The 24,985-nt window shown below is 45.1% G+C and overlaps 1 protein-coding gene across 3 annotated transcripts in view; it reads left to right on the plus strand.

Moving 5' to 3' along the window:
* Window positions 1-12,798, plus strand: part of LOC146797807 (F-box only protein 2-like) — a 141,849-nt gene extending 129,051 nt beyond the window's left edge. For 2 of the 3 annotated variants that reach the window (XM_085627657.1, XM_085627659.1), the window contains exon 6: window positions 12,293-12,798. In XM_085627657.1, coding sequence (XP_085483783.1) covers window positions 12,293-12,430 — 138 coding nt within the window. In that variant the 3' untranslated portion in view covers window positions 12,431-12,798. The remainder of the gene's footprint in view (window positions 1-12,292) is intronic. The other variant, XM_085627660.1, reaches the window with a different exon arrangement.
* Window positions 12,799-24,985: the final 12,187 nt, after the last annotated feature.

A 24,985-nucleotide genomic window follows, 5' to 3' on the forward strand; every position in this document is an offset into this window, starting at 1 on the left:
CCCTCATACACACACGGTGAGTCAGAAACACACTTACTCATACATACATGCACAGGTCAGCGTCAATCAGCCCTAGCCCTGCTGCAGTGGTGTAACAAAGGCACCCGCAGCCCCCGCAGAGTGGGTGGGCCCGAGCTCCATGTGGCCCCTTCAGAACAGCACCCAGGCTTGAGCGCTCCTGAGTGAGTCCGAAGGGGGCCCCCTCCATGTACTTTGCTGGGGGACCCCCTCAAGTTTCGTTACGCCACTGGACACTCAAAGGGGTAGGCCCTCCCTAGAAACGTCCTCATCTTTAACAACAGAATCTGATGCCCCTCTTTGACCTGCCATCCACCAAATGGCAGTGCTCCAGAAGTACTGTAGCAATCCGTTGCTAAAAGGGCCGCATAGAATTTCTAAACGTAGCCCGGTCTCCATCCTACCTCATTTAAGTTTCTGGGTCTCCATCCTTCAGCCACAAAAAATGCAGGCATTATCCTTCCACTGCCTGAGGAAGCTGTATCCACCTTCCATCTTGTACCATCATAAACCAGTGGTAAAACATACTGATCCCAACAATCATACTGTTGCAACACACTGATTCTTGGTACCAACCATGTACAATACATCACTTTGCATACACACATTCAGCATGCACACAAAGTTAGCACAAAGATCTGGGTGTTACATCTCCATAGAACTTTACACAAGTCGGGCCACTCCCCCTGGAATATTAAAAAGGTCTGATTAGATGTATGAATCTCCAAACTCAGTAAACATCACAGTATGTCAACAACGCCAGAGATGGATGCTAGCCCCACTTTGCAGCAGAGGGCATGCTTGATTTTCCCCTCCATGTCACAGAACAGGTTCTAGGCCTTAGCTTAACCATCGACAGGCCTAGGCCTCTGTGGGCGCAGACTTGAGTTACTATGCTAACAGGGCCTGAAGTGTTTTTTCATGTAGTCTCAATCACAGCAAGAGTGTATGCCTGTGAATCATGCAGGGCACTTTCCTGTGTCAATAGACATTCCTAGAAGATCGGACTAGCCAAAACCTTACTCAACCATTGGAGTAATCAGGCCTTCAGATTGCCAAAACCAACAAGAAAGTTATTCACTCCAATGCTGCAATCCAGCTTTGTGTTCTACAGTGAAATCTAGGCCTTGAGATGGACCTTCTCAGCAACTTGTGATTCTCATCCTTTAATACTATTAACCATTTAAGTGGTTTGTTAACTGTGTGGACCACAACCTTGGTGCCAAACAAGTTAGGTGGAACCTCCTCAGGGTCAAACTATAGCAAAGCATTTCTTTTCAATGGCAGCCCAGTTCTGTTCCCAAGGAAGCAGTCTGTGACAGATCAGTGCCACTGGGCACTCTCTACCCATTTCATTGAGTTGAGACAGTACTGCTCCAACTCACTTGTCTGAAGCACCATTCTGTTCAATGAAGGGACTGATTGTTGGCTTGTGCCTTTAACACAGGAGCATTGCATAGCGATGTCTTCAGGTTCTAGAAGGCCTTTCTTGTCAATGCAGACACTTTCATATGCTGTTTTAGATATCTGGGTTATTAAGGGCACAGCTATGGATTCATAGTTGGCCACATAATTCCTTGAAATATCAACGAGTCATAGAAAGGCTCTCACCTGGGTCTAGGTAGTAGATACCAACCACTCTTAACTTAGACTGGATCTTAGAATCCAACGGGTGGATCTTACTGTTGCCCCCCTGACATCCAAGATAGATTTCAGAGGACTGCTGCTATACCTGGCACATAGTTGCCTTGATGGTCAGGTTTGCTCCCTGTATCCTGGCAAGTTCCTGTTCTAGGTGGCTCAGGGGATCCTCCCTCAAATTGCAAAAAATTGCAGTATTGTCATTCTAGGCCCCACAGAACTTCCACAGGCCTGATAGAACATGGTTTACCAGATGCTGAAAAACTACAGGAGCTGAAAAACCACAGGAAAATGTGTAAGCCCAAAAGGCGTGATCTTATACTAGTACAAGCTCTCTGGTGTGGAGAATGGAGAATGCAGTTGTCTTGGCACAAGGCACCAAAGTAAGTTGCCAATAACCACTAGTCTGATCAAAGGTGCTCAAGAAGCGAGCAGTACCCAGATTGTTCATCGAGGAAGTAGATGTGCAGCATTCTGGTTTACGTCTAGGGGCGTAGCTTGGTCAGTAAGATTGGGATGGTGTAAGTTTCTGATTTCCCAAAAATCACGCTGGCATGTCTTGTTAAAATACATTATAAGAAGCAGGACACCAGGGAAGCTTAAGAGGCAGTGGAAAGAGAGAGGAGTGTGGATTGGTAGGGGTACTTAAAACTCAGTGGTTTTTAAACTAACCAAGTTTTAAGGAAGAGACGAGAGAGAGAGAAAGTGTGTGTGTGTGTGTGTGTGTGTTTGTCAGTGTAGGGATGTAAAATCCAGAGTGAAATCTAACAGACACTTTACTATACATAACTGAAAGTACTTGTACCCAACTATTTACTACAGAATATGTTTTTAGGGGGGTGTAACACTGCAAACCCCCCCCCCCCTTTGAAACTACACCCCTGTTCATACCGTTGAGGACCCACTATTCAATACAAAGTGCATGTCTGGGGACTCTTGTTTTTGGGCCAACAAAAATAGACTGGCCCTAAGATCATTGGAATATTCAACCAGTCCTGAATCCAAAGTCTTAGCAGTCTTCTTGCAGCTGAGAAATCATTTAGGGGCAAGCTGTAGCCCTTCTACAGAATGATCCTTATTATTGTGCAAGAGGTCAAGAGTGACTTACTGCCCTTCTCGTCCTTTTTCCGTAATTTCCAGGATGTTTGGGTTAGTCTCCCCGAAGGTATGGCTTCAGCCAATTCATGTAGAACATCCTTTTTGGTTCTTCTGTGGCACCTCTGTCCACCAAGTAGTGAATCTCAGAAGAACTTCTGAACTAAGTTGTATGGTCCACTGCAGTATCCTGAAGCCAATCCCATAGTCAGCCACGTCTTTCTGGGTGGCTCAGAAGTTTCTTCCTAACAATCTCAGTTTAAGATGAGTGAGCTAAGCGCTGGGGGCCCAACCAGATGTTTTAAAGGACGGAACCCAACTCCTTTAAGTGGAATGTGTCTGTCAGTAGGTAAGAGGTATTGCAGGAGAAGATCCCACTTTCACCTGAGTTTCTCTGGCATGATCTTATCAACTTAACCAACCCGTTGGTCTGCGTGTTTTATGCCGTGGAGAAGTGGTAGGTTACACCAGCTTTCTCCCACATCTCACACATTAAAAGGACCTGAAGTTTGATTCCCAGATGGAAATGAGTCATAGGAAATCAAATCCTTGACATGGTTACTAAAAGTACCCCATTTAATACCCTAGCAGAGGTACCACCTTTAGATACTTGACGGCATGACCCATCTGAGCTAAGATATACTTGTTGCCTGATGTTGGGGGTGGGAGACAAATGGACTAACAATGTCAGTGCCTTCTCTCCCTCTCAAAACTAGCCCTGTAAGCGCTCCCATTCCTCAGGACAAGAATATTTCTCCCATTGACACATGGTATTCAGATAGATGTGGTTTAGTGGTTTGGGGCATCTGGGTCCTTTTCGCAGTGTCTATTGACGGTAGGTGGAGTGCCACTGAGCACACCAGGGTCCCTTCACCAATAGTCAGTACATTTAATATAAAAGATAGAGCTGTTACAGGGTGTTTTACATAACAGTTTCTTTTGTAATGCCCTGACTTGTGATATGTATAACAAATAATCACTTTATGCATGAAGGAATCGTTCTTTCATCCTTTGTCGCTCTGCATCTGACTTGGAACCCAATTCCCTTTCTGCTTGTGGCCTCACTTGCCCTGGCTCTTTTCCTCTGTATTGGAACCATTTTATTGAGTGTTTCTCTCTCCCTTTGGCTTAGAGTCAAGCTGCTTCAACTTTTTGTTAATCCTGTTAGCTAACCACGAGACGGCTTACCACTTATCAGCCAACACTTCTAGTTTCTCTCGATCTTGCCATGCCATGTCAAGACAGACTGGTATTGCCTATGTGAAGAAGAGTACTCTTCTTGCAATCTGTCTTTATGATGGATATTTCTAACCACAGAATCCTCACTATTAGAATATCCCCAGGCGCAAAACTGCATTGGGAAGATTTTTCAACATAGCCCCAATCACCAGTAGGTGGTGTTGTGCAGCTTCACGTCAACTCCGCTTTGGCCCAGAAGTGACAGCTGGAGCTACATATAAGTGCCATCCATGTGTTCTGACATCAGTTCACTTCTTTTTGAGCCTTTTTACACAAATCCAGAGCTAGCTCCTACTTTTTCTTATCAGTTGATGAGCCTTATTCTCCTAAATTATTTTCCAGTGTGCAAGGGAATATGTCCATCCTAATACTACAGGTTTGTGAAGACAAACAAATGTCTATGAGAGAGCCCCACAAAGCCTGCCTTTAGATGTTTGGGATTGGGCTATGACTACAAGTAATGCGTGGAATGTGCCCTAATGCGACCAGGGCCTGCAAAGTCAAGCTATGTGTCACAGCGCACTGAAAAAAGCTGTGTAAAGGCAGTTCCTACTCGGCATCAGTTGCACAAACCAGTTTCCATTCTCTGACCCAGTCCCATGACAGATCTTCATCGTGTTCCAGGTAGGGTGAGGTAAAAAAAGAAACACAAGAAGTCCAACTGGGTCTCGTCCCAGCCTCGCCACTCTGTTTGAGAAGTTGCAATGATGTCGGAGTGTCCCACGGGCTCGATGTCGCTCCCCCATTGAGGGCCCAGTTCTACAGCTGATCCCGATGCTCACCAAATTTCTGGGTCCATTGTTGATGCCACAACAGGTTGAGACATTTTAGGAGGCCATGTTCTGCATCTTCAGCACCCTACCAGACTCATCTGCCCCCTATCAGTCTTCATGGATCCACGGAGATTGCCAGTTGGGTTACTCTCTGTTTGAGAAGTTGCAATGATGTCGGAGTGTCCCACGGGATCGATGTCGCTCCCCCATTGAGGGCCCAGTTCTACAGCTGATCCCGATGCTCACTAAATTTCTGGGTCCATTGGTGATGCCACAACAGGTTGAGACATTTAAGGAGGTCATGTTCTGCATCTTCAGCACCCTACCAGACCCATCTGCCTCCCTATCAATCTTCATGGATCGATGGAGATTGCTAATTGGGTTACTGCCAATGGGTAAGCCCTGGGCACCGTCTGTGCCTCCCCAACCTACCCTGGGTTTAGTTCCAATTTGAGAGCCAACTCCACTCCCTCAATCACTGTCCTTGGTGGTTCCTCCTGCCATCAACACTGGCACCAATGCCGTTAGAGTACACTGAGTACATAGTCCTATCAGACACTGAACCAAATCTGTCTGCTTCGACCTCAGCAAAAGCTGCGCTCAAGTTCAGGTTTCACACGCCAAGCCCCCATACAATTTGACTCCTTCGCCTAGGAGCCACTCTCCAGTGCACCAACAACTATCCAGATCGGACTGTGACCAGAGTCTTTCAGAGATAATGGTGACAGACTGTGGGGAGATTTCATCTCCACTAACAATGAAAAATGTTATATGGACCTGCAAGAGGCCAGGGGTCTAGACACTTCCCCTAAAACAAGACTGGCCTCGTCCTCGGATCTTCCATGGAAGAGTGCTTCTTTCGCCATGATTATCAGACTGGCAGTCAGCCCTGCTCTTGTTTACCTGTAACCAGGCAAGTGGAACATCACAACAGACCTGCTGTTTCTGGTGACTCTGCCTTCTTCACGCAGCACCGTACTAATGAGATCCTGATAGTACAAGCCTCCACTAGCTGTGTAACACCAATTATTTTCTTACTACCCCACTCTATATAGTAAAAGCAACTGAGGTATTTGGGAAGAGGATGTTTTCTTCGGCTATCCTCTCCCTGTCAGTCAGTATAAGCTGTTTGATGGGAAGGTACTCTCACATTATGAGACCTGGTAGCTAAGGTCTTTCCATTAGCCCCAGAAGAATTTCATGCCAACTTGACACAGACCATTCAAGATATCCAGGATGCGACCAAGTACGTCATATGGTCAGACCTGGACATGACCAACTGTTTATGCAGTATGGTTCTCCAACTCCGCTCATGGATGAGATCCACAGGCTTTTCAGATGACGTTCAAGCATTGCATATGGATATGGCTTTTATCAGGTCTTGCATGTTTTACTAGAAGGCTGACTGTACCCTTGAGTGCTTCAAAGAGGAGAGTCACTGCAGCATATGTTGGTCCTTCCACACCGAAATCAGTATCCCTGACAATTTCACCCCTGTCAAGGGATCTCATGGGGGTTCACTTTCAGCAGTTTCAAGGTCCAGCTCCCCAACAACAGACACCCCAGCCTTTAGAGGTCTGGATAGAGGATCCAGCAGACAACGTCCAGCCTTACGGGGACAACAAACATTCTGGTCTACATCCACTCCAGCAGTCTCAAAGCTTCTTTAGTGTGTCCTTAGCAGCACACAGCCTCCTTGTGGGAGGCAGGGTCAGACATTTTCTCTATGGGTGGCAAGCCATAACATTTGACAGGTGGCTCCAATGGGCCTATGCCCTGTCACCTTCCTGTCCCACCATATATTCCACCCACATCAGAGCGGCTTACAGAAGATCATTTGTATATTTTGATGCAAGAAGATCTGGCTCTTCTCGAGAATAGATACATAGAGAGGGTCTCAGAGATAAAAAAACCGGCTGTAACTCCCATTTTTAGGTGTCACCTGACCCAGCGCATGCGCTGGTCTGGCGAGACTTATTGAGAGGGCTCCAAAAAGTGCTACCAGGCCAGCCTAGAGCTACAGTGCATGTGCGTGGGCGCGCACGCCACTTTTACCGCGATTACTTTCACTTTAGCGGCCGCACGACTGCTTTGATGTTTGATCGCGATCACTTTCACTTTTGCGGCCAATAGGTCTCGCTTTTGGGACCTTATAAGTGTTTAGTTATGCAACTGTTGCATGGCTAAACACTTATAAGGTCCCAAAGGTGAGACCTATTGGCTATGCCAATGCTTGTTGTTCCTGGTGCTGAAAAAGGGCAGAGGCCTTTGTCCTATTTTAGACCTTTGACTCTCGATTTCTTCTTGCAGAAACGTAAATACAAGATGGTCATGTTGGGCTGTCTGTCTGCCCTTCATCTATGAGACTGGATGTTGGCGTTAGTCCTGTGGGACACCTAATTTTTATATCACTGTCTTGCAGGCCCACAGGCATTATCTGTGGTTCAAAGTGGGCCACAAGTATTTTCAGTTTGCCATGCTCCCTTTTTGCCTCAACAGTGTGTCATGGGTGTCTATGCAGATAATGGCGATGGTCACATTGTACTGTTAGAGGTACCAGTTTTCCCCTACCTTAACGACTTGCTGTTGAAGGGGAGCTCACCACAGCTGTAGACCACCTCTAGATGATGGCAAACCTCCTTACATCAATGGAGTTCACTGTCTACATGCCGAAATTATACCCGACTCCTTCGCAGAGGTTCCCTTTCTTCTCTGCCATCCTGGATACAGAGCAGTTTTGGGCCATCCTTCCGGATCAATGAGTCACAGGAATTCGGGCTATGATACCGATGTTTCAGCCTCACTCTTGGGACTCAGTGGGGATGGCTCTGAGGATTCCTGTTGTACTGACCTCCTGCATCCAGCTTACCAACTAAGCTAGATGGCACATGCGGTCTCTGCAGTGGGATTTGAAGTCTCCATATAGGCCCAGTACTTGAGAAATTTGTCAGATTCCATCCAGGTTTCTGAGGAGGCTGCAAACTGTCAACAGTGGTGACTGCTCGACTGCAAGAGGACCAATGGCAGACCCGTCTCCCTTCCCAACCCATAGCAAATGGTGGTGACAGACATATCACTGCTGGGTTGGGGAGTTCATCTGGCAGAGGTGAAGATCCATATCAACTTGCTAGAATGACAGAACATTTGATTAACGTTGAAAGCCTGCCTACCATCCATTAAGCGGAAGCGGGTTCAGGTCCTAATGGACAAGACCACCACCATGTCGTATTACAACAAGCAGGGCACAGTGGAGTCCTGGGTACTGTGCCAAGTACTCCTGCACCTCTGGACATAGTTGAATTGTAAGACCCTGTCCCTGATGGTACACCACCAGGTGGGATCTTTAAACGTCAGGTTGTATAAACTCAGCGAATGTTTAGTGGCTGGACTAATTTGCCACCGCCAAAAGTGTGCAGTCACAACACTTTTGCTTATTGGAGTTGCAAAGAAAGCTCTATTTCTGAGACGTAATCCACCTAGAGTGGACCCAGGGACTTCTGTATGACTTACCCCAGCTCGCTCTCCTGCCACAGGTTCTGAACAAGATCAGGAGTGACCAGGCCCAAGTTATGTTAGTGGCTCCAAATTGGGTCAGGAGAGTATGGTACCTGGAACTTCTGGGTATAAACATCTATCCTCCAATCAGGCTGTTGCCTTTGGAAGTTATAGTTCAGCAGCAGGGAACGGTCCTGTGTCCCTGCATGCACAATCTGCACCTCCATGCTCAGAGATTGAGTGGTAGCAGCTGACTGTGTTCAATCTCCCTCCTGAAGCAGTAGATGTTGTCATGTTGGCTGTGTGGCATTCTACAAAATCTGTTTATGCAGGATGCTGGGACAAGGTTGTGGCTTTGTTTGGCACCCATGGCGAATACTTGTTCCGGACTAAACTGTTGGATGTGTTACTGTTTGTTTTGTCTTTGGCCCAGCAAGGTTTCACAGTGGGCACTGTTAAAGATTCTCTGTCAGCCCTTTTGGCTCATTTTGAGATTACCGGACCAATCATGCATGTTCAAATCACCTGTTGTATGCATTTTACCAAATGTTTGGCCCACATGTATACTTCTAAAACTTTTGTAAGGCCACAGTGATCCTTACTTTCCTTATGCGTACCCTTTTGAGCCATAAAGCAGGCCTCTTTAATAAAGTATGGAGTGCATGGTTAAGTCTTAGGCCATGGCTTCAGTTTACATCTAGAGAATGCACATCTGCTGCCTTCATTGACCAGAATGAGTTGTCTAAATAAAGTTGAAGTTTGAAATCAGCCCTCATAAAGAGCTTTGGTTCTGTTATGTGACTGGATAACCTTTTATCTCAAAATCCATGTTGAGCTGAAGTGGACAGGCATTTAGCTATGGATGCTGATGGAGGTTGCTGCTTTTGATTAGTCAGTCTTGGAGGAGAGTACCCAAGGAAGGAGAGGGAGGACAACCAGATAGAATAGGATTAAATATGACAGAGTTAAAGTGGTTTACTAGAGAGTGAAGGATCTACCTGAGAAGTGTGTCACTGTGTGGAGACAAGTATATGAAAGAGATGTGCTGGAGTAAAAATGGAATGAAGAAATTAACTGTCAAGTGCTAGGGGCCTAGGGGGAAATGTGTGCACCTTGATTGTGTTTTCCACCTTCTTACTGCACATAAGCTATAATATACAAGTTGAGTTGATTGTGTCTGTTTGTGATGTAGTTATTGTCCTATTTGTTCATTACAAAAATGGTGAATAATAATTTTAATATAATATGACAGAGTGGTGGCATACAGTGGTGAGGCTAGGTGAAGTGCACATAAGAGGGCAACGGAACTGAGGAAAGAGAGGAAAAGGAGGGAGGAGTTTGGAAATGTATAGTGACAGGAGAGCAATCCTGCTTTATATGAAGTGAGAGAGAGAAATGAAGATGGTGTTATTGGCAGGGCAAATATGGGTGAGGCTAGGTGTTCTCAGATGCAAAGCTCTGATTATCTGAGCTTGACGTCTGGCCTTTAACCGATCTTGAGCTCGAGTGAGCCTGGATCACATTAGCAGAAGAGCTCTACATCTGTCTAGTATTATCATAAGCAAAGATCTGGGTATAAAGAACGTTGATGCAGTGGAGTTTACCAGCTCTATACACACACATACACACAACTCTCCCTTTGGGCCCAAACACATTCATACATTCAATGAGCTAGCAAATATCCGCTGGTCATCAATTTTGATTTACCTTAGAGACCTGCTACACCAGTATCATTACCATTCCCTGTCTCCTTATGTAAATGTACTTTGTCGAGAAATCTAGTTGTATATTAGAATAGGAAGGAAATAATAACACATTTAACCTTTATTTTAAGAACCACAGACACTGTAGGAGTTTTAAAGATTTATCTGAATTAATAATTTTGTGAGTCAAATCAGAATACACGTAGATACACCAAATTCTCCATCAGGAAAAATAGTACCGTTAGCTTATAAACAATTCACACTAATTAAATTCTTGTAATGACAGTACCTGAGGAGAGAAAGAACAGAGAGCAAATAGGGAGCATAACCCCACAGAACTATATTTACCTAGAATGGTGTGAGGCCCTAGACATCAGAGTATCAAGGTTTCAGGACAGGTTCAGGACCGGGAAGGTGATCTCTTCTAGTTGCTGCGCCAGCGTTGCACCCCTCTCTGGTGCTACTCTCTCCGGCTCGGGCTCGTCCCGACCCCTTCCTAGATGCGCCTCCTCGGTTGGATTCTTCTGTCAGATTACAGCAAAATCGGGCAGCATCTCAGCATAGCATCAGCATCAAGTGGGTCAAGTGTGTCTAACTAACTAAAACGTACCTCTGTTATACCAATTCGAATGTATGATCCACCCCCAAATGTTTCAATTCTATGTACACCCCTCAATTTGATTGGGCCAGGCAGTGGGGTGAGGACATCACACCATACTAAGTGCAATAACCTTCTTTAGTTCTATTGTCTAATTCCGCGCCCCTTAATTTTAATACCCACAAGCATTTTATATGTGGATTGATAATTCTGTAGTACAATGTTTCAGCTTCTTCCTTTCGTAGGTTCAAGAGTTGAGCTTCCCATGTCCTTGCTGGGCACATGTTTTGGCAGCCATTCAATGACCTCATTGGTCTCAGGACAAGGGTGTGGTACGCATGCGTAGTTGTCACAAAGGGATAGGGACATCGGTCACCCTCCAAGGCCCAAATACGAGCTATTAATAAAGTCAAAGAAAAACATGTTAGAATATGAAATTAAATGAATTCACTGTATACCACTTACTTCTACTCAATCCCCATTTACTTAATATATCTTTTGCATTAATGGCTTAGTAAAACTTGCACAGGTTAGTTTCAGCATGGCATGTGCGTTAATGCAAGGGTTTCGAGCAGCCATATTAAAAGCTATTGCGCAGCTGCAAAGATTTCCCACCAAGCGACAGGAAACGTCATACTACGTAGATGGAGTAGACGCATGCGCAGAAGAGTTCCCGCGTTTTTGGCAGCCATTTTAGGGACACTCGGGTTACTGGTTAGTAAAATACATAGAAAAGCTTCCCCTAGATACAATATGTAAAATGTGGTGCAACGTTAGTACTCACAAACATGTTGGTTATAGTATTACCGGTTATCTGAGAGGATTGCATACGAGCATTTTTCTTTTATACAAAACCTTGCTCCATCAACGTCAGAGCGCTGAGTAAGTCTGAGCAGCACCCCACTCCCAGCTCTCAATGCGTCTGATTATTACCTAATGCAGAGGTCTCAGTGAATGTGCATTTTGTGTATTTAGGAGCAGGGTTGTGAAAAGTCAAATGATAGCTTTAATTTCTGTTTTCGAACCTTGAAAACATCACATCTCTTTGGTCAAATCAGGGGCCACTCCTCCATTATAGCGGAGGAGCGTCACCCCAATGAAATGCCTCCAGAGACAAAAAATAAAATGGTAACGAATACCATTCAAGTTTGTGTCACCTCGTCCCGAACTGAGTGTCAGGACAGGGTGGGGCCTGCTGAGTGGCAGCATGGAGGAGTGGTGGGCAGAGGGCTGCCTTTGCACTGTTTAAAGTCCCTTTGGGCAGCCGTCTTGCGACGGCCAGCTAGACATGCGTACTTTAAACCTCTCAACTGAGCTGTCTTAAGGCAGCTGGATTGGGAGCAAGTGCAGGCCTCCAGTGCCCTCTGGAGTGCCAACAGAGGCCTATCCCTCCAATCCTGGCACTTCTCTCATTCCGGTTAACAGCATGAGAGGAGCACCAGAATTGGTTAAGGGAGTTGGCTGGGGCCATGACGTCACAGAGAGGAAGAGGACTGGAGCGAGGATGATAGCTACTGCACGGTAAGTAACTTTTTATTTTATTTATTTACTGTAAAAGGAAGAGCAACTGTTTACGTTTGTTTTATTTGGCTGCTTCATCAGGAGGCCCATTAAAGAATAACACTGTCTAAAAACAAAGCAATTGACTGTGCAAAAATATTTTAGTTGCAAAAAATCGCATTTCTTGCAGCCACTAAGTGGCATGTCTAATTTTACTTTGTCCTCTGCAGGTCTCACATGTGTTCCGTAACTATGGTCCCAATGTACGCTACGTGAAGTTTTTTCACAAAGGGAAGGACACCCAGTATTGGGCTGGGCACTATGGGGCTCGCGTCACCAACTCCTCCGTCACTGTGAAGAATCAGTAACAAACATGCAAAAGAGGTACAACCAGTTCAGCTCGAAGCTGCCTCTGCTTTTCATCATTCGACACTGCCCTTAAATCGGATGTTCTCAACTATCAATCCCTAAGCAATGCTCCAAAAACTACCTGCTCCTAACACTCCTGTGCATCTGCCAGCGTTATGCACAGTTTACTCTCGCCTACTTCTTGCATCCTGAACAACCCACAGAAACATAGCTGCAAGTGTTTCCTACATATTTGGTGCTGTTACTGTTTCCCATGAATCCGTCAATCTTGAACATATGATACATGTGAATGTCTGGTTGCTATATAAAACATTTCTGTTTCAATGCTCCCACTGTATCATACAATAAATACAGATATTGTAAAGACTGTGTGGTTGTGCTGATATCCATACACACCAGTACAACAGTACTTTGTGGCAAATGCTCTTTGTGTAGTAGATTTTAGGATCTTCTTTGATTGCTTTCTATCGTGGTAGCTGGAATGCAAAAACCTGCTCTACTATCATCTCCAGATTCCAGCTTTCTGTCATTGACCATAATCCTGTAGTAATTCACCTATCAGTGGCGTAACTAAACTTCAGGGGGCCCCCCACGCTCCGGACCTAGTGAGGGGCTCTCAGGCCAATAACGTGCCACCCATGCACAGTGCTGGAGGGAGCCCCCTGGAGCTCTGGGGCCTCCCGCACCACGGGGGCTGCGGGGGCTATCGTTACCCCACTGTCACCTACAGATAACTGTGCCTTTGTGTTTCTCCACCCAGCCATTTGAAATCAAGATAAACCTGAGAAACAAGCAACTAATCATCTATCAGCTTAAGGCTTGGCTTTTTGATTAGTCCTACTATGGCCGAGGTTTGGCTATACTCACACCTGCTCAGCACCACGATACTCTCCAGGGTGATAGTGCACTCTACAAATCTGCATAACATGTAATTGAAGAGAGGGTGGGAAACCATTGGGGCTAGAGCAAGGGAACATTTAGTTGATTACCTACTGGCTCCGGACGTTGGCTCGGATACATCTGACAGCTCCCAGCTTATGCTGAAGGATTCAGAAGGTGGAAGTCATTTATTTTTACTGGGGACGCTTTGGGTGGCATTTGGAACTACAGTGGAGACCTCAGCTTGGCAGGGATTATGGAACTCTATATACGACAGCTTGGTAAGGGGTAACTAAAGGTGGGAGTGTTGGGTGAAATGGCATGTTTTAATAAGGTATGCACTCGTACTGCACGAGTTTGAAAGATGTGCACATTTTTAACCTGTTTTACTCTGTACTACTACGCATACTCACCTGCTAGTTGCAACTTGCACCCAGAGTGACATAGCTACTGATGACCATGGCGCTATCAGCATAAAAAATGCACAGAATTTAAGAATTTGCTGTATTTTTGGTTAACAGCGTTCACATATGAAGGATCTAACTCACAATTTTTTATTGGAAATACCAGGACCTCCTATCCTGAAGAAGTTGTGAGATGCTCTGTAGGCATTTCATGAGTGCTGAAACATGTTGGCAAATGTATGTGAAGGGTTTGATGTTTGACTCTTTTGCTTGTAGTCTTTTGGTAGGGGACACTGGTAAAAATGTTATTATCTCACCCACACAATTTTAATTACAGGTATATTAAGAATACAAAGGGAAATAAATAGGCAAGTGAAATGTCATTATTTTCAGAAAATTTTCTGAAAATACCACGAAAATTAAGTGAAATTATGCGAATATCAAGAAATATTGATTGCCAATATTTTGCATGAAATTTTCACTCAAATGCCTTGCATAAAAAAAATAATCTGATATATCGACAGGAGACCGGTTCAAGTAGAAAATCTCCCCTCTGAAGACATTTTCTGCTGAAAACCAGTGTCTCATGAGGAAACAAATGACATAAAATTGTGTAATGCAAAATTTTGCACGTGAAAATAAAATGTAGACCGGCCAATGCATTACATTATTTCATAAACAGATCACAACCTCACGTTAAGTAGGCGACTTCCATCATGGCGGATGACTATAGGTGAGCACCCACCCACACACACACGCACAGGAACCAAGGGATGAAGAATGCCACGCTAAGTAGGTGGTGGTTCAACAACGGCGAATACACCGAATGTAGACACGATCATGTTATACTTTTTGAATGTTCAAATTAAGTCAGGATTTATATACAACAGCCTACCAATTCTTCACCTCCCCTTTAAGTTGTATATCATCCCTAGGTTCCCGTGAAGCCTAGAGTGTAAAGGGTCACAGATCACTTTAGATTAGATTTTTCCACCATTGAGTCTATAGCTGTAAACTTTAAAACACAAAAGAAAATGTTGATTATGAACCAGATGATGGAATGTGTGGCAAATCCTTAATTACGCAGAAAAAAACAACAGCTGCATAATCCAACGTTTCAGTGTCCTTGCCTATAGGTATCACACTGACTGCCATCCTTTTCGCTTTGTCAGTGCTTGTTTTGCTTTCCCCCAATCAATCTGTAGCGAGAGCCTTAATCTATAGACCCCAGGTCCAGCTGGATCCTTCCTTATTTCTCTGTATAATACTTTTCCACCCTTAGCCATTAGATGGTCCCATTTCATCCTTCTTGGTGACTTTAACCTTCACATGGAATTGGATGAAGAAAAGGAAATATTAACATTGCAGGAGAGTATCTCGCTATGTCTCTGACCCAGACAGTATTTATGCCCACACATTAGGCTGGACATACCCTCAATCAGAACTTTTCTAACCTACACCTAGATGTGGATACTCCTATCCCTCTAATCTGGTCAGATCATTATATGATTAGGTTCAGGTGGGCTAGGGTAGGGAGATCTGTATCCCAAATAGGCTTTATAGCTGGAGCGGTAAGAGCCTTTCATAAAGTCCAACCTGATCCTTTCTGCAGGGCCTTGGAAGAGAAAGCCCTGTCTTTCAAGCAACGAGGACCAGGATGTTGATCTTATAGATAACTGGATTGGAGCCACTACTCGCGTCTTAGCCCCTGAGCAGATACAACAGTCACGTCGTACTAAGTCTTCCAACCAATTGTATACTAACTCTCTTAAAGAGGCTAAATTAGAGTGTAACCACTAAGAAAGACCGTGGAGGAGGTCATACTGTCCTATTGCCAAAACCAACTACAGTGTATCCTTAAAAAAGTATCAAAAATAAATTAAAATAGCAAAAAAAACTTAACTTTGAGGCCAGAATTCTAAAGGCTGGTAATACATCAAGAGAAGTCTTTAAAATAGTGAAGTCGGTTACCTCCCCAAAAGCTTGTACAGGTCAGCAGATGCCTTCCACAGAATAATGCGAACAATTGGCTCACTACTTTCAGGATAAGATCTAAAATATCCAAGCCAGTCTCCCTCACCAGGACGGAGAGAAGAGAGAGTGGACGTTAGTCAGCAAGACAATCACACTCCCAATCCTACTTCTTCTTTGGAGATACTTGAACCTATCTCCCTTGAAGATTCCCTTTCTGCTATTGGGAGTCTTAAATCAGGCTCTCCATCTGATCCTTGCCTGACAAATCTTTTTGTACTGGGAGCAGAGGCCATCAATCCTCTCGCTAAACATCTTCTTAATAATTCACTCGCTATGGCTAGTGTTCCTAAAGCATGGAAACAGCCTAAATTGTGCCGCTACAAGAAAATGTGGTGGATGTTGCAGATCCGGCTAACTATAGGCCTATCTCTCTACTTCCGGCCCTTTCAAAAGTTCTCAAACATGTGAATACGAAGCTATCCCAATACTTGGAAAGCAAGGATCTGCTGCACCCAGGCCAATCTGGGTTTCGCCTCAGTTGTAGTACTGAAACAGCGCAGGTGGAGATGGTTGATTTCATCAAGTGTATCCTTGATGCTGATGGCAAAGCTGCGCTAATTAGGCTGGACTTGTCAGCAGCATTTGATACGATCCCCCACCACACTCTTCTGGGTCGCCTCCAGTCTGTCGGGATTAAAGGATAGGCATGGAAATGGCTTGCCTCTTTCCTTGAAGATGGAGGTCAAGGTGTGTGGTGTCTTCCTTTCTCTGCAGGACCACAGGATCTTAAGGGAGGAGTCCTACATTATGTAACCTATATCTGCTCCCCTTGGCATGCTTAGCTGAGGCCTTGGGTGCTAAAGTAGTTTCTTATGCAGATGACACCCAGTTGTTCTACTCATGGGGGAAAAATGAAAAACACTTTCGGTTGAAAAGATTAGTAGTTGTTCAACTAAAGTTATCCAATGGCTTTCCTTCCTTCAATTGAAATGTTACATGGAGCTCTTCTTTTTCGGTTTGAGATCAGAAGAACTTTGGCAGACCATTTGGCCTAAGGATGCTCCCCCTCCACTTACTTCACTTACTCCTGTCAAAAATCTAGGCATCAAGTTAAATGGGGAACTCTCTTTTCTCTCACAAGTCAATGCAGTGGTGGGGACTTTGATTTGGCATATTACGTATGCTGAGGAAGTTTCTTCACTTTCTGTTTTTGGTGTCTAGGAAACTGGTGATCCAGGCACTGATTACATCAAGTCTGGACTATGGCAATCCATAATATCTGGGCCTGCCGAATTATTTGATAAATAGGCTACAGGTGGTTCAGAACCCAGCTGCTCATTCAATACTTAGCCTACCTCTGAGAACTCATGTATCTTTATTTCTCAGAGACCTGAACTCACTTCCCGTTAGGAAGAGAATTACCTTTAAGATCCTATTGCTAATCCATAGAGCATTGCATGGGACAGGCCCAGGGATTTTAAAAAGAGAATTGGTTTCTATACTCCTCTCAGAAGTCTATGCTCAGTTAATCTCTGTCTGGCCCAAATCCCTGGAACCCACAAATCCAGGAGATGGGACGATCTTTTTCCTCCGTGGGACCGTCTTCATGGAATAAACTCCCCTTGGAATTAAGATGCATCACAGCCACCCCTCTGTTCGGAAAGAAGTTAAAAACCTACCTCTTTTCGAATAACTGATACTACTTCTTTGGTCCTTTCCACGGTCTGTGCAGAGCACCAGGACACTCTTTAGAGTAACAGTTGCGCTATAGAAATACCATTTACATTACATTGGTTCTGTTAAACTTAATTGTTAGGGAGCTGCTGTATCTTCGCCAATGTAAAAAAAAAACACAAACAAAATGCTTAAAATAAAAAATATTTTTCGGTCACAAAATGCACACATTTCCATAGTAGTCTGACAACTGGATATGGACCTGCAACAGAACTCTCATTAGAGCAGGAAAGAGATGGTGTGGTCTATCAGAAACCTGACCAGTATCAAAGGCAGAAAAGCAAAGTCAGGATGTTATATGCACCATGCAAACTTTGACCAGTCTTGTAGAAACAGTCTCAACGGTGGCAATGTCATGTCACATATAGCACAGGACAAGTTGCACTTCTATTGTATATAGCTGCAGTTTCAGGGGTTTTGCAAAGAACTGCTATGGACTCAGCTTTACATGGCAGAGTCCGTCACATCCAAATGAATCATTTATAGTTCCTCTCCTGACCATGATCCATAAGGGCACCCCACGCACTCTGCGATCCCTGATGCAAAATGTTACACGTCCAGGATGCGATAGTTCCCTGGTAGCAAAACATGGGTTGTATGTAACGCCCTGACTCTCCATCATGTTGGGACATTGTCAGTTTGTGTCTAATGTACACAGTACTGACACAAGTATTGTAATTTACCAATATGTGGATTACACCCGCGACAGTAAAGTTGGATCAAATGGAAAGGAATATAACATTTTGGTCACATCAGGTGCATTCAAGCTCTATTACCTGGCCTAGATGGTTCAGAAATACCAAGTGACCCAGCAATTGACAGTTCAAATGCATCTTTCAGGTGAACTGGCAGCAGAGCTGGAATAAGAGAAAGAACAGTCATCCAAGAACCATGTTTCACCAGCCTCACATACAGTCCGGAAATGAGATCCAGTTTAACCTACCATTACAGCTTCCACTCCTCCAGTTGCTCAAGCTATCATCGCTATCACTCCTTCAGTTCCTGTACCCAACAACATCACTCCTGCAGTTGCTATAGACATCACCATTACTCCTGCACTTGTTATAGCTGCTACAATCACCTCCACCACTCCCACACCAGTTGCCATGGACTCCATTTGCAATGCTTCTGCCTATGCCACCGCTGCAACATTTGTGTCCACAGGAAGCTTGTCAAAGGAAGCCCAACCAGATCCCATGGACATCAGACAGGATTCTGGGGAAAGGCTGATTATCTGCTGCTGAAAACCTCTGGTGGGCATGTCATGGGACTATGAAACCCAGGCAGATGTACATCTAGGTCTTACTCTTGACACTGCCGAAGCAGGGCAACAACCTGCAGCTGACACACAAGCAGGGGACATGAGCCACCCTTTGGCAGACACAAGGCAAAGGCTGAATTCCATGGAGGCTGCATACGTCACTGTTCGGCACCAATCCAATGAGAACGTTACCATGCTGACAGGGATGAGGAACTCCCTAAGGGAACTGAGTGCAGTCCAAAGGCAGGAGGCAGGATTTGCAATGTATCATAGGATACAGCAGCGTTGTGACTGTAGGGCAGTTAAACAACGTTGCATGATAAGGCTAGAGGGTGAGCGAGATAACCACTGGGTGATGCAGAAGATGACCACCACCATCGGCCTCTCAACCATCCCAGGGACAATTGGCCCTGATCCATGATAGTACAGGACTCTCAGCACATGGATTAGAAGAGAATCCTTGCCAGACAAATACATGGCCAGTTTATGTTAATAAAGCATTTATCCGTAGTATAAATAGATAGACAAATTGAATGATTTCAGGTATATGTGTACCAGATGCGAGATATACAGTTTGCATAATGTGTACTATTCACCACAGCCACACAATGCTATATCTCCACTAAGAGGTATAACAATGTACTCATGGGAATGTGTTAATACCTTGTACTGGAAGTCAATGAAAAACGAATAAAATATGTTTTAAAAAAAATAGCCTGTACCAGATGTGCCTCTTGCTCATCTAATGAGGCTTCATAGGCCTCACCACCTTTCACTGGAAGAGGCACACATAAACTAAGCGCAGTATTATGTAGCATGCAACACAGAAGTATGTTACACGCCTTATCTTGTGCATAGGCCAGAGCCACACCAGTCTAATGGCATTATAAATGCCCCTTTAAGAATTTTAACATATTTTCAGTGTTGTGACAATGTGGACTATTAGTTGGGGTGGTCAAGAGGCTTCATCAAGTAACAATGTCACTATTCTGTATCAGGTCTAGTTAGGTTTCTTAAAATCAAACCTTCCTTCAGTCCTGGGTAACTGTGGCACACACCAGTGAGGCTTAACTGAAAGGAAAACAAGTGTACATTATTTTTCAGTACCAGAGTCAATCAGTAAGAAACACAAAACAATAGAAATCCAAAACCAATTTATAGAAATAGTATATATTTTTCTCTTTAAATAGACACCAAAACACCAAACAACTGATGGTGGGAAGAAGAGTTATGATGTTTTCAAGATTTTAGTAAATCACTGCTTTTTGCTTTAAAAGTTTGTAAAAAACCTTTGTAAATCACTACTTTTTTACTCTTAGCGATGGAATGCAATGGAAGTCATGGTCTGATGCGACCTGGTCACGATTTTACCTTAGCACTTTAAATTTTTTCTGGTTCTTTTTCTCATTGACAGTGAGGACCTCGGTGTCTTTTGCAGCCTGAAACCATTTCTGGATTCGATGAAAGCCTTTGGTCTTGGCTGGCGTTTGAGGCTACCCACAAACCGAGAAGTAGTGGTAGTGTATGAGCCTTGGACTCTGGGCTCCAAAAGCAGCTTTAAATTGGCAAGAAACAGTTTAGGGGAGAAAGAGTACAGTCTAGCACTCACCAAGGGTCCAGGCACCTCTTTGAGGATAGGACTGAGGGCCAGATGTATCAAGCTAAATTGCGATCGCAAACCCTGAAATTTGCAGAATTTCATCGTTTGCGATCGCAATTTAGCTGTGTGCAAGGTAGGTAGGCAAAAACCTACTTGCAAAATAAGGAATCACAAAAATTGCGTTTCCCTATTTTGCCCATGCATTTAGAGAATCGCAATTTGCGATTCCCTAAATGCTATACTAGTAGGCATGGCAAATTGTGATATTGCCTTAAGGAATCGCAAAATACCACCAACTTCAAGTTGGTGGTAATTTGCGATATCGTAGAAAAAACACTTTTTTGCTTTTTTCCAAGTGCCACGTGGCACACATACTTGCCCTTAGGGCATGCATGTGCACCACATGTGCACACATGCACATTTCAGGGGTGCAACAGGGTGTCCTTTTGGAACCCTTGCACCCTTGAAATTGTGTGCGCAATTAGCGAGTACCTATTGGGTACTCACTAATTGCGCACGCAATTCCTATTCATGCCCATGGGCCTATTGGCCCATAGAAATGAATGGGAAGCCATTCCTTATTTGCGACTTGCAATTTGCGAGTCGCAAATAAGGAATGTGTAGGAATCGCTATTTTAAATGCGAATCCTACCTACATAGCAATTTGCAAGTCCTTAATAGCGATTCGCAAAAAATTGCTTTTAAGGACTTGTAAAACTGTACCTTGATACAGGTGCCCCTGAATCTCATAGGCTACAGCAGGGAAATCCAGCACAAGTCCTTTATGAACCAGTCAGCTGGGCACTGTGCAGGCTTCATTAGCCTTTGTGTGCCTGAAGCTTAACTCTTATAAGGCCTGCCATAGTGGTGACCTATGAATATTAAAAAAGAAGGTTTGGACTTGGCAAAAGGGTTACTTTGCCATGTTGAGTTGGCAGTTTAAAAGCTGCCTGTCAAGGCTGCAATAGCAGGCCTGGAGCCATGTTGCAATTTGTTACAACAGCGGTGGCACAATCAGTGCTGTAGTTCATTGGTGACATTTAACTTACCAGTCCTAGGTACCCAGTGTACCATATACTAGGAAGTTATAAGCAAGTTACATATGCCAATATAGATATTAACCAATTGCCACTCCAAAACCTTTTTTCTTGGTATCAGGCTGCTAGACCCCTAAGATCCTCCTCGGCGTTCCTGATAAAAGTTCCTAAATATTGTCAGAGTGAGGATGGGCGGCCGTGCTTTTGGCTTCGCAGCAGCTAAGTTGTGGAATACCCTTCCGCTGTCGCCAAGGAGCAAGCAAGATCTAACTTCCTTTAAAAAAGAGTTGAAGACCTTTCTCTTTCCAAGAGCAATGTAGTGTATTAGATCTGATGATCCGTTGAAGGTCAAGCGCCAGGATACCCTTGGGGTGGCAGTCGCGCTCAACAAGAATATAATAATAATAATAATAGCATACACTTTGCGAGTCAGAGCACATGAACTGAGGCCTGCTCAGCAGGGTTCAGTACACTTCAGAGTGGGAAAACCAGCAGTATCAGTGCATCAGTCTACAAATCTGGGAGGGTGTGATCATGCAAAAAGATCCCCTTTCGTAACATGGCCCCTCTCCAGATGAAAGGTGATAAGCGGTACACTCTGGTAATTCTCATTATCTAAGTGGAAAAACATGTAAAGGCCATCTGCACTGTCATTTTCAGTCTCTGGCATGTGTTCCATGTAAAGTCCATACTCTATAGGGTAATAGACCACCTCAATAGTTTGTGATTTTTCCCTCTTCTCTGCATTAGCCACCCGAGAGGTCTGTGATCAGTTGAACTCTGAAATGCATCCTAAACAGGTGGGGTCTCAGCTTCTTCTGGGACTAAACCCCAGCAAAAGCTTCCCTTTCAATGGCACTCCAACGCTGCTCTCTGGGTAGGAGCTGCCAACTAACAAAAGCTATCGGTTTTTCCTGGCCCTAATCATTAAACTGTGCCAACACTGCCTCAATCCCATGTTTAGAAGCATCTATGTGGGCCATGAACTTTGTTATTGTCAGATGCTTTCAGGTCAGGTGCTGAGCACATTGCTTCGTTCCAGGTGTAAAAATCCTTCTGACACTCTGAAGTCCAAATAACTTTCTTTGGCTGTTTCTTTAAAAAGAGTCAAGTCAAGTCAAACTATTAAGAAATTAAGAAAAAAGAAGAAAATACCATAGTTTTACTGGTATGGCATTGATCTGTGGTACCAGCTTGAAGTCAGGTCCACACTCAATTTGAGACTCTGATTCTCCTGTCTCCTGACGTGTTTCTGCTAAAAGACCTTCAGCCTGTAGCAGAAACGCTGCAGGAGGCAGGAGAATAAGAGTCCTGAGACCTGCTATCTAAAGGATCTATGAAGGTGGATGTAGACCAGTAGTCTCAAATTGAGGGTGGACCTGACTTCAAGCTGGTACCTCATACCAATGCAATACCAGTAAAAGTATGGTACTTTCTTCTTTTTTCTTAATTTCTTTATAATTTACTCACATTTATCGAGCAGATTGACAAAGCGTACGGTCCTGAGGAATGTCAAGAACCCTTTTGGCTCTAACTAGGCAGAAACATGTTGATCAGATCCTAATAGGGAACATCCATATCCCTATTCTCAGTTAGCTGTTTTTAATTTATCCATTAGAGAGACTAATAAAGGATTGACTTCGTCATCCAGGAGATAGTTTTAAACTCACATTTAGATTTTTGCACTCTGCCCCTCACTTGACCTTACATTGGATGACATAAAATACCTCACGCTCCTCTCCTGTGGGAGAGTTGTAGCCCTCACTGGGTATCTTGTGGTCCCAGTGTGCATGAGGGAACCCAATGATGAAGAATGTCATTTTGGGGTGAGTGAGGGTTCTTGTCGTAACGCATGTGTGCGTCTGTCTCTCAACCCTCACAGTAAATGCTTGGTGAGTATTGTAGACACACCATCTGGTTACCTTTTTGTGAGTTCTAATTCAATAGACCACACAGGGCACGTAGGAGGGCAGTGACAGCACAATGCCTCATGGAGGGCAAGAGCGAGGGGGTGGGGCAGGGGCATGCACACTGACAAGAACGAGCAGGTGGAGCAAGCCAACCATGCAGTACTATCAGGAGGGGTGGTGGTGGCATAACAAACCATGGAAGACAGTAGGAAGGGGCAATGGCAGAACAGCAGACAATGTGGGATGGAGAAAGGGCACAGGCTCGGACAATGGAGGCCAGGAAGGAGATGGCAGGGGCAGGCTGACTACATAGGGAAGGCAGCAGGAGTAGTGGCCACACAATATGTTTCACAGGGCAGGCAGGCAGACAGAAGGGCAGTGGCAGCACAACCGACCATGGAGGGCAGGAGGGAATCAATTTGGGCATAGACTTGGCAAGCGGAGGGCAAGGTAGCAGGGGCAGCACAACAGCCCATGCAGGACAAGTAGTAGAGGGAGTGGCAGCTCAATACACAGTTGGAGGCAGGAGGGAGCGGCAGTGGTAACACAACAGATCATGGAGGGCTGGAGTGAGAGAGGAAGGGCATGGACTCAGACAATGGAGGCTTGGGGGGGACAGGTCAGGGGATAACCAACCACACAAGGCAGGCGGGAGGGGCAGTGGCAGCACAACAACAAACCCAGATGCAGCTCAATGGAGGGAGGGGGCAGAGGCACTTATAGGGTACAGGAGAGCAGGAAGGAGAAAGCAGGAGCAGCAAGCTGATTATGCAGGGCAGCTAGGAGGTGCAGTTGCAGCACAATTCACCATGGAGGGCAGAAGGGAGTAGACAGAGGAATGCACACGGGCAATGAAGGGGAGGTCATCAGGAGCAGCAAGTTGACCAAGCAGGGCAGGTGGCAGAGGCAGTGGTAGCACAATGGACCATGTGTGGGAGTCAGGAAGGTTAGTCGCAGCACAATAAACCATGGTGGGTAAGAAAGCAAGGGTTGAGGTATTCATAAAGGACCATGGAGGCCAGAAGGGAGGGAGTAGTGGCTAAGCTCAGAAAATAGAGGGCAAGGATGCAGGGGCAAGAAGATGCCAAGCGGGCAGTGACAGCACAACAAACCATGCCAGGTAGGAGGGGCAGTTGTTGCACAATGGACTACAGAGGGCGTGCAGGAGAGTATAAGGGCATGGACTAAGGTAGGCAGTGGGTAAGGGGAAGGGAAAGGGGCAGCAAGCTGACATGCTGGGCAGGTGGAGGGGCAGGCAAATGGAGGCAAGGAGAGTGGCAACACAATGGACCATGGAGAGCAGGAGGGAGAGTGTAAGGGCACGGACTCAGACATCAGAGTGCAGGGGGGATGGGACAGCACAAATGACCACATAGGGCAGGTAGGAGGGGCAGAGGCTGCTTAATGGACAATGAAGGGCAGGAGGGAGGAGGCATAGGCACGTACAGGTACAAAGGAGGGCAGGAAGGAGAAGACAGGACCAGTAATCTGATCATGCAAAGGCAGCTAGAAGGTGCATTTGAAATACAATGCACCATGGAAGGCAGAAGTGGAATGCAGTGGAGGTCATCAGGGGCAGCAGGTTGACCATGCTGGGTGGGGGGCAGCATTGGCAGGCCAATGGACCACAGAGGCCAAGCAGGAGACTCAGTTGCAGCTTAATGGACTTTGGAGCTCAGGAGAGAGGGGGCAAGCACATGGACAACAGAGGGCAGGGATAGCAGGGCAGGGGCAGCAGGCTAACGACCCAAGGCA

Source organism: Triturus cristatus, chromosome 9 (assembly GCF_964204655.1).
Source record: "Triturus cristatus chromosome 9, aTriCri1.1, whole genome shotgun sequence".
NCBI lineage: Eukaryota > Metazoa > Chordata > Amphibia > Caudata > Salamandridae > Triturus > Triturus cristatus.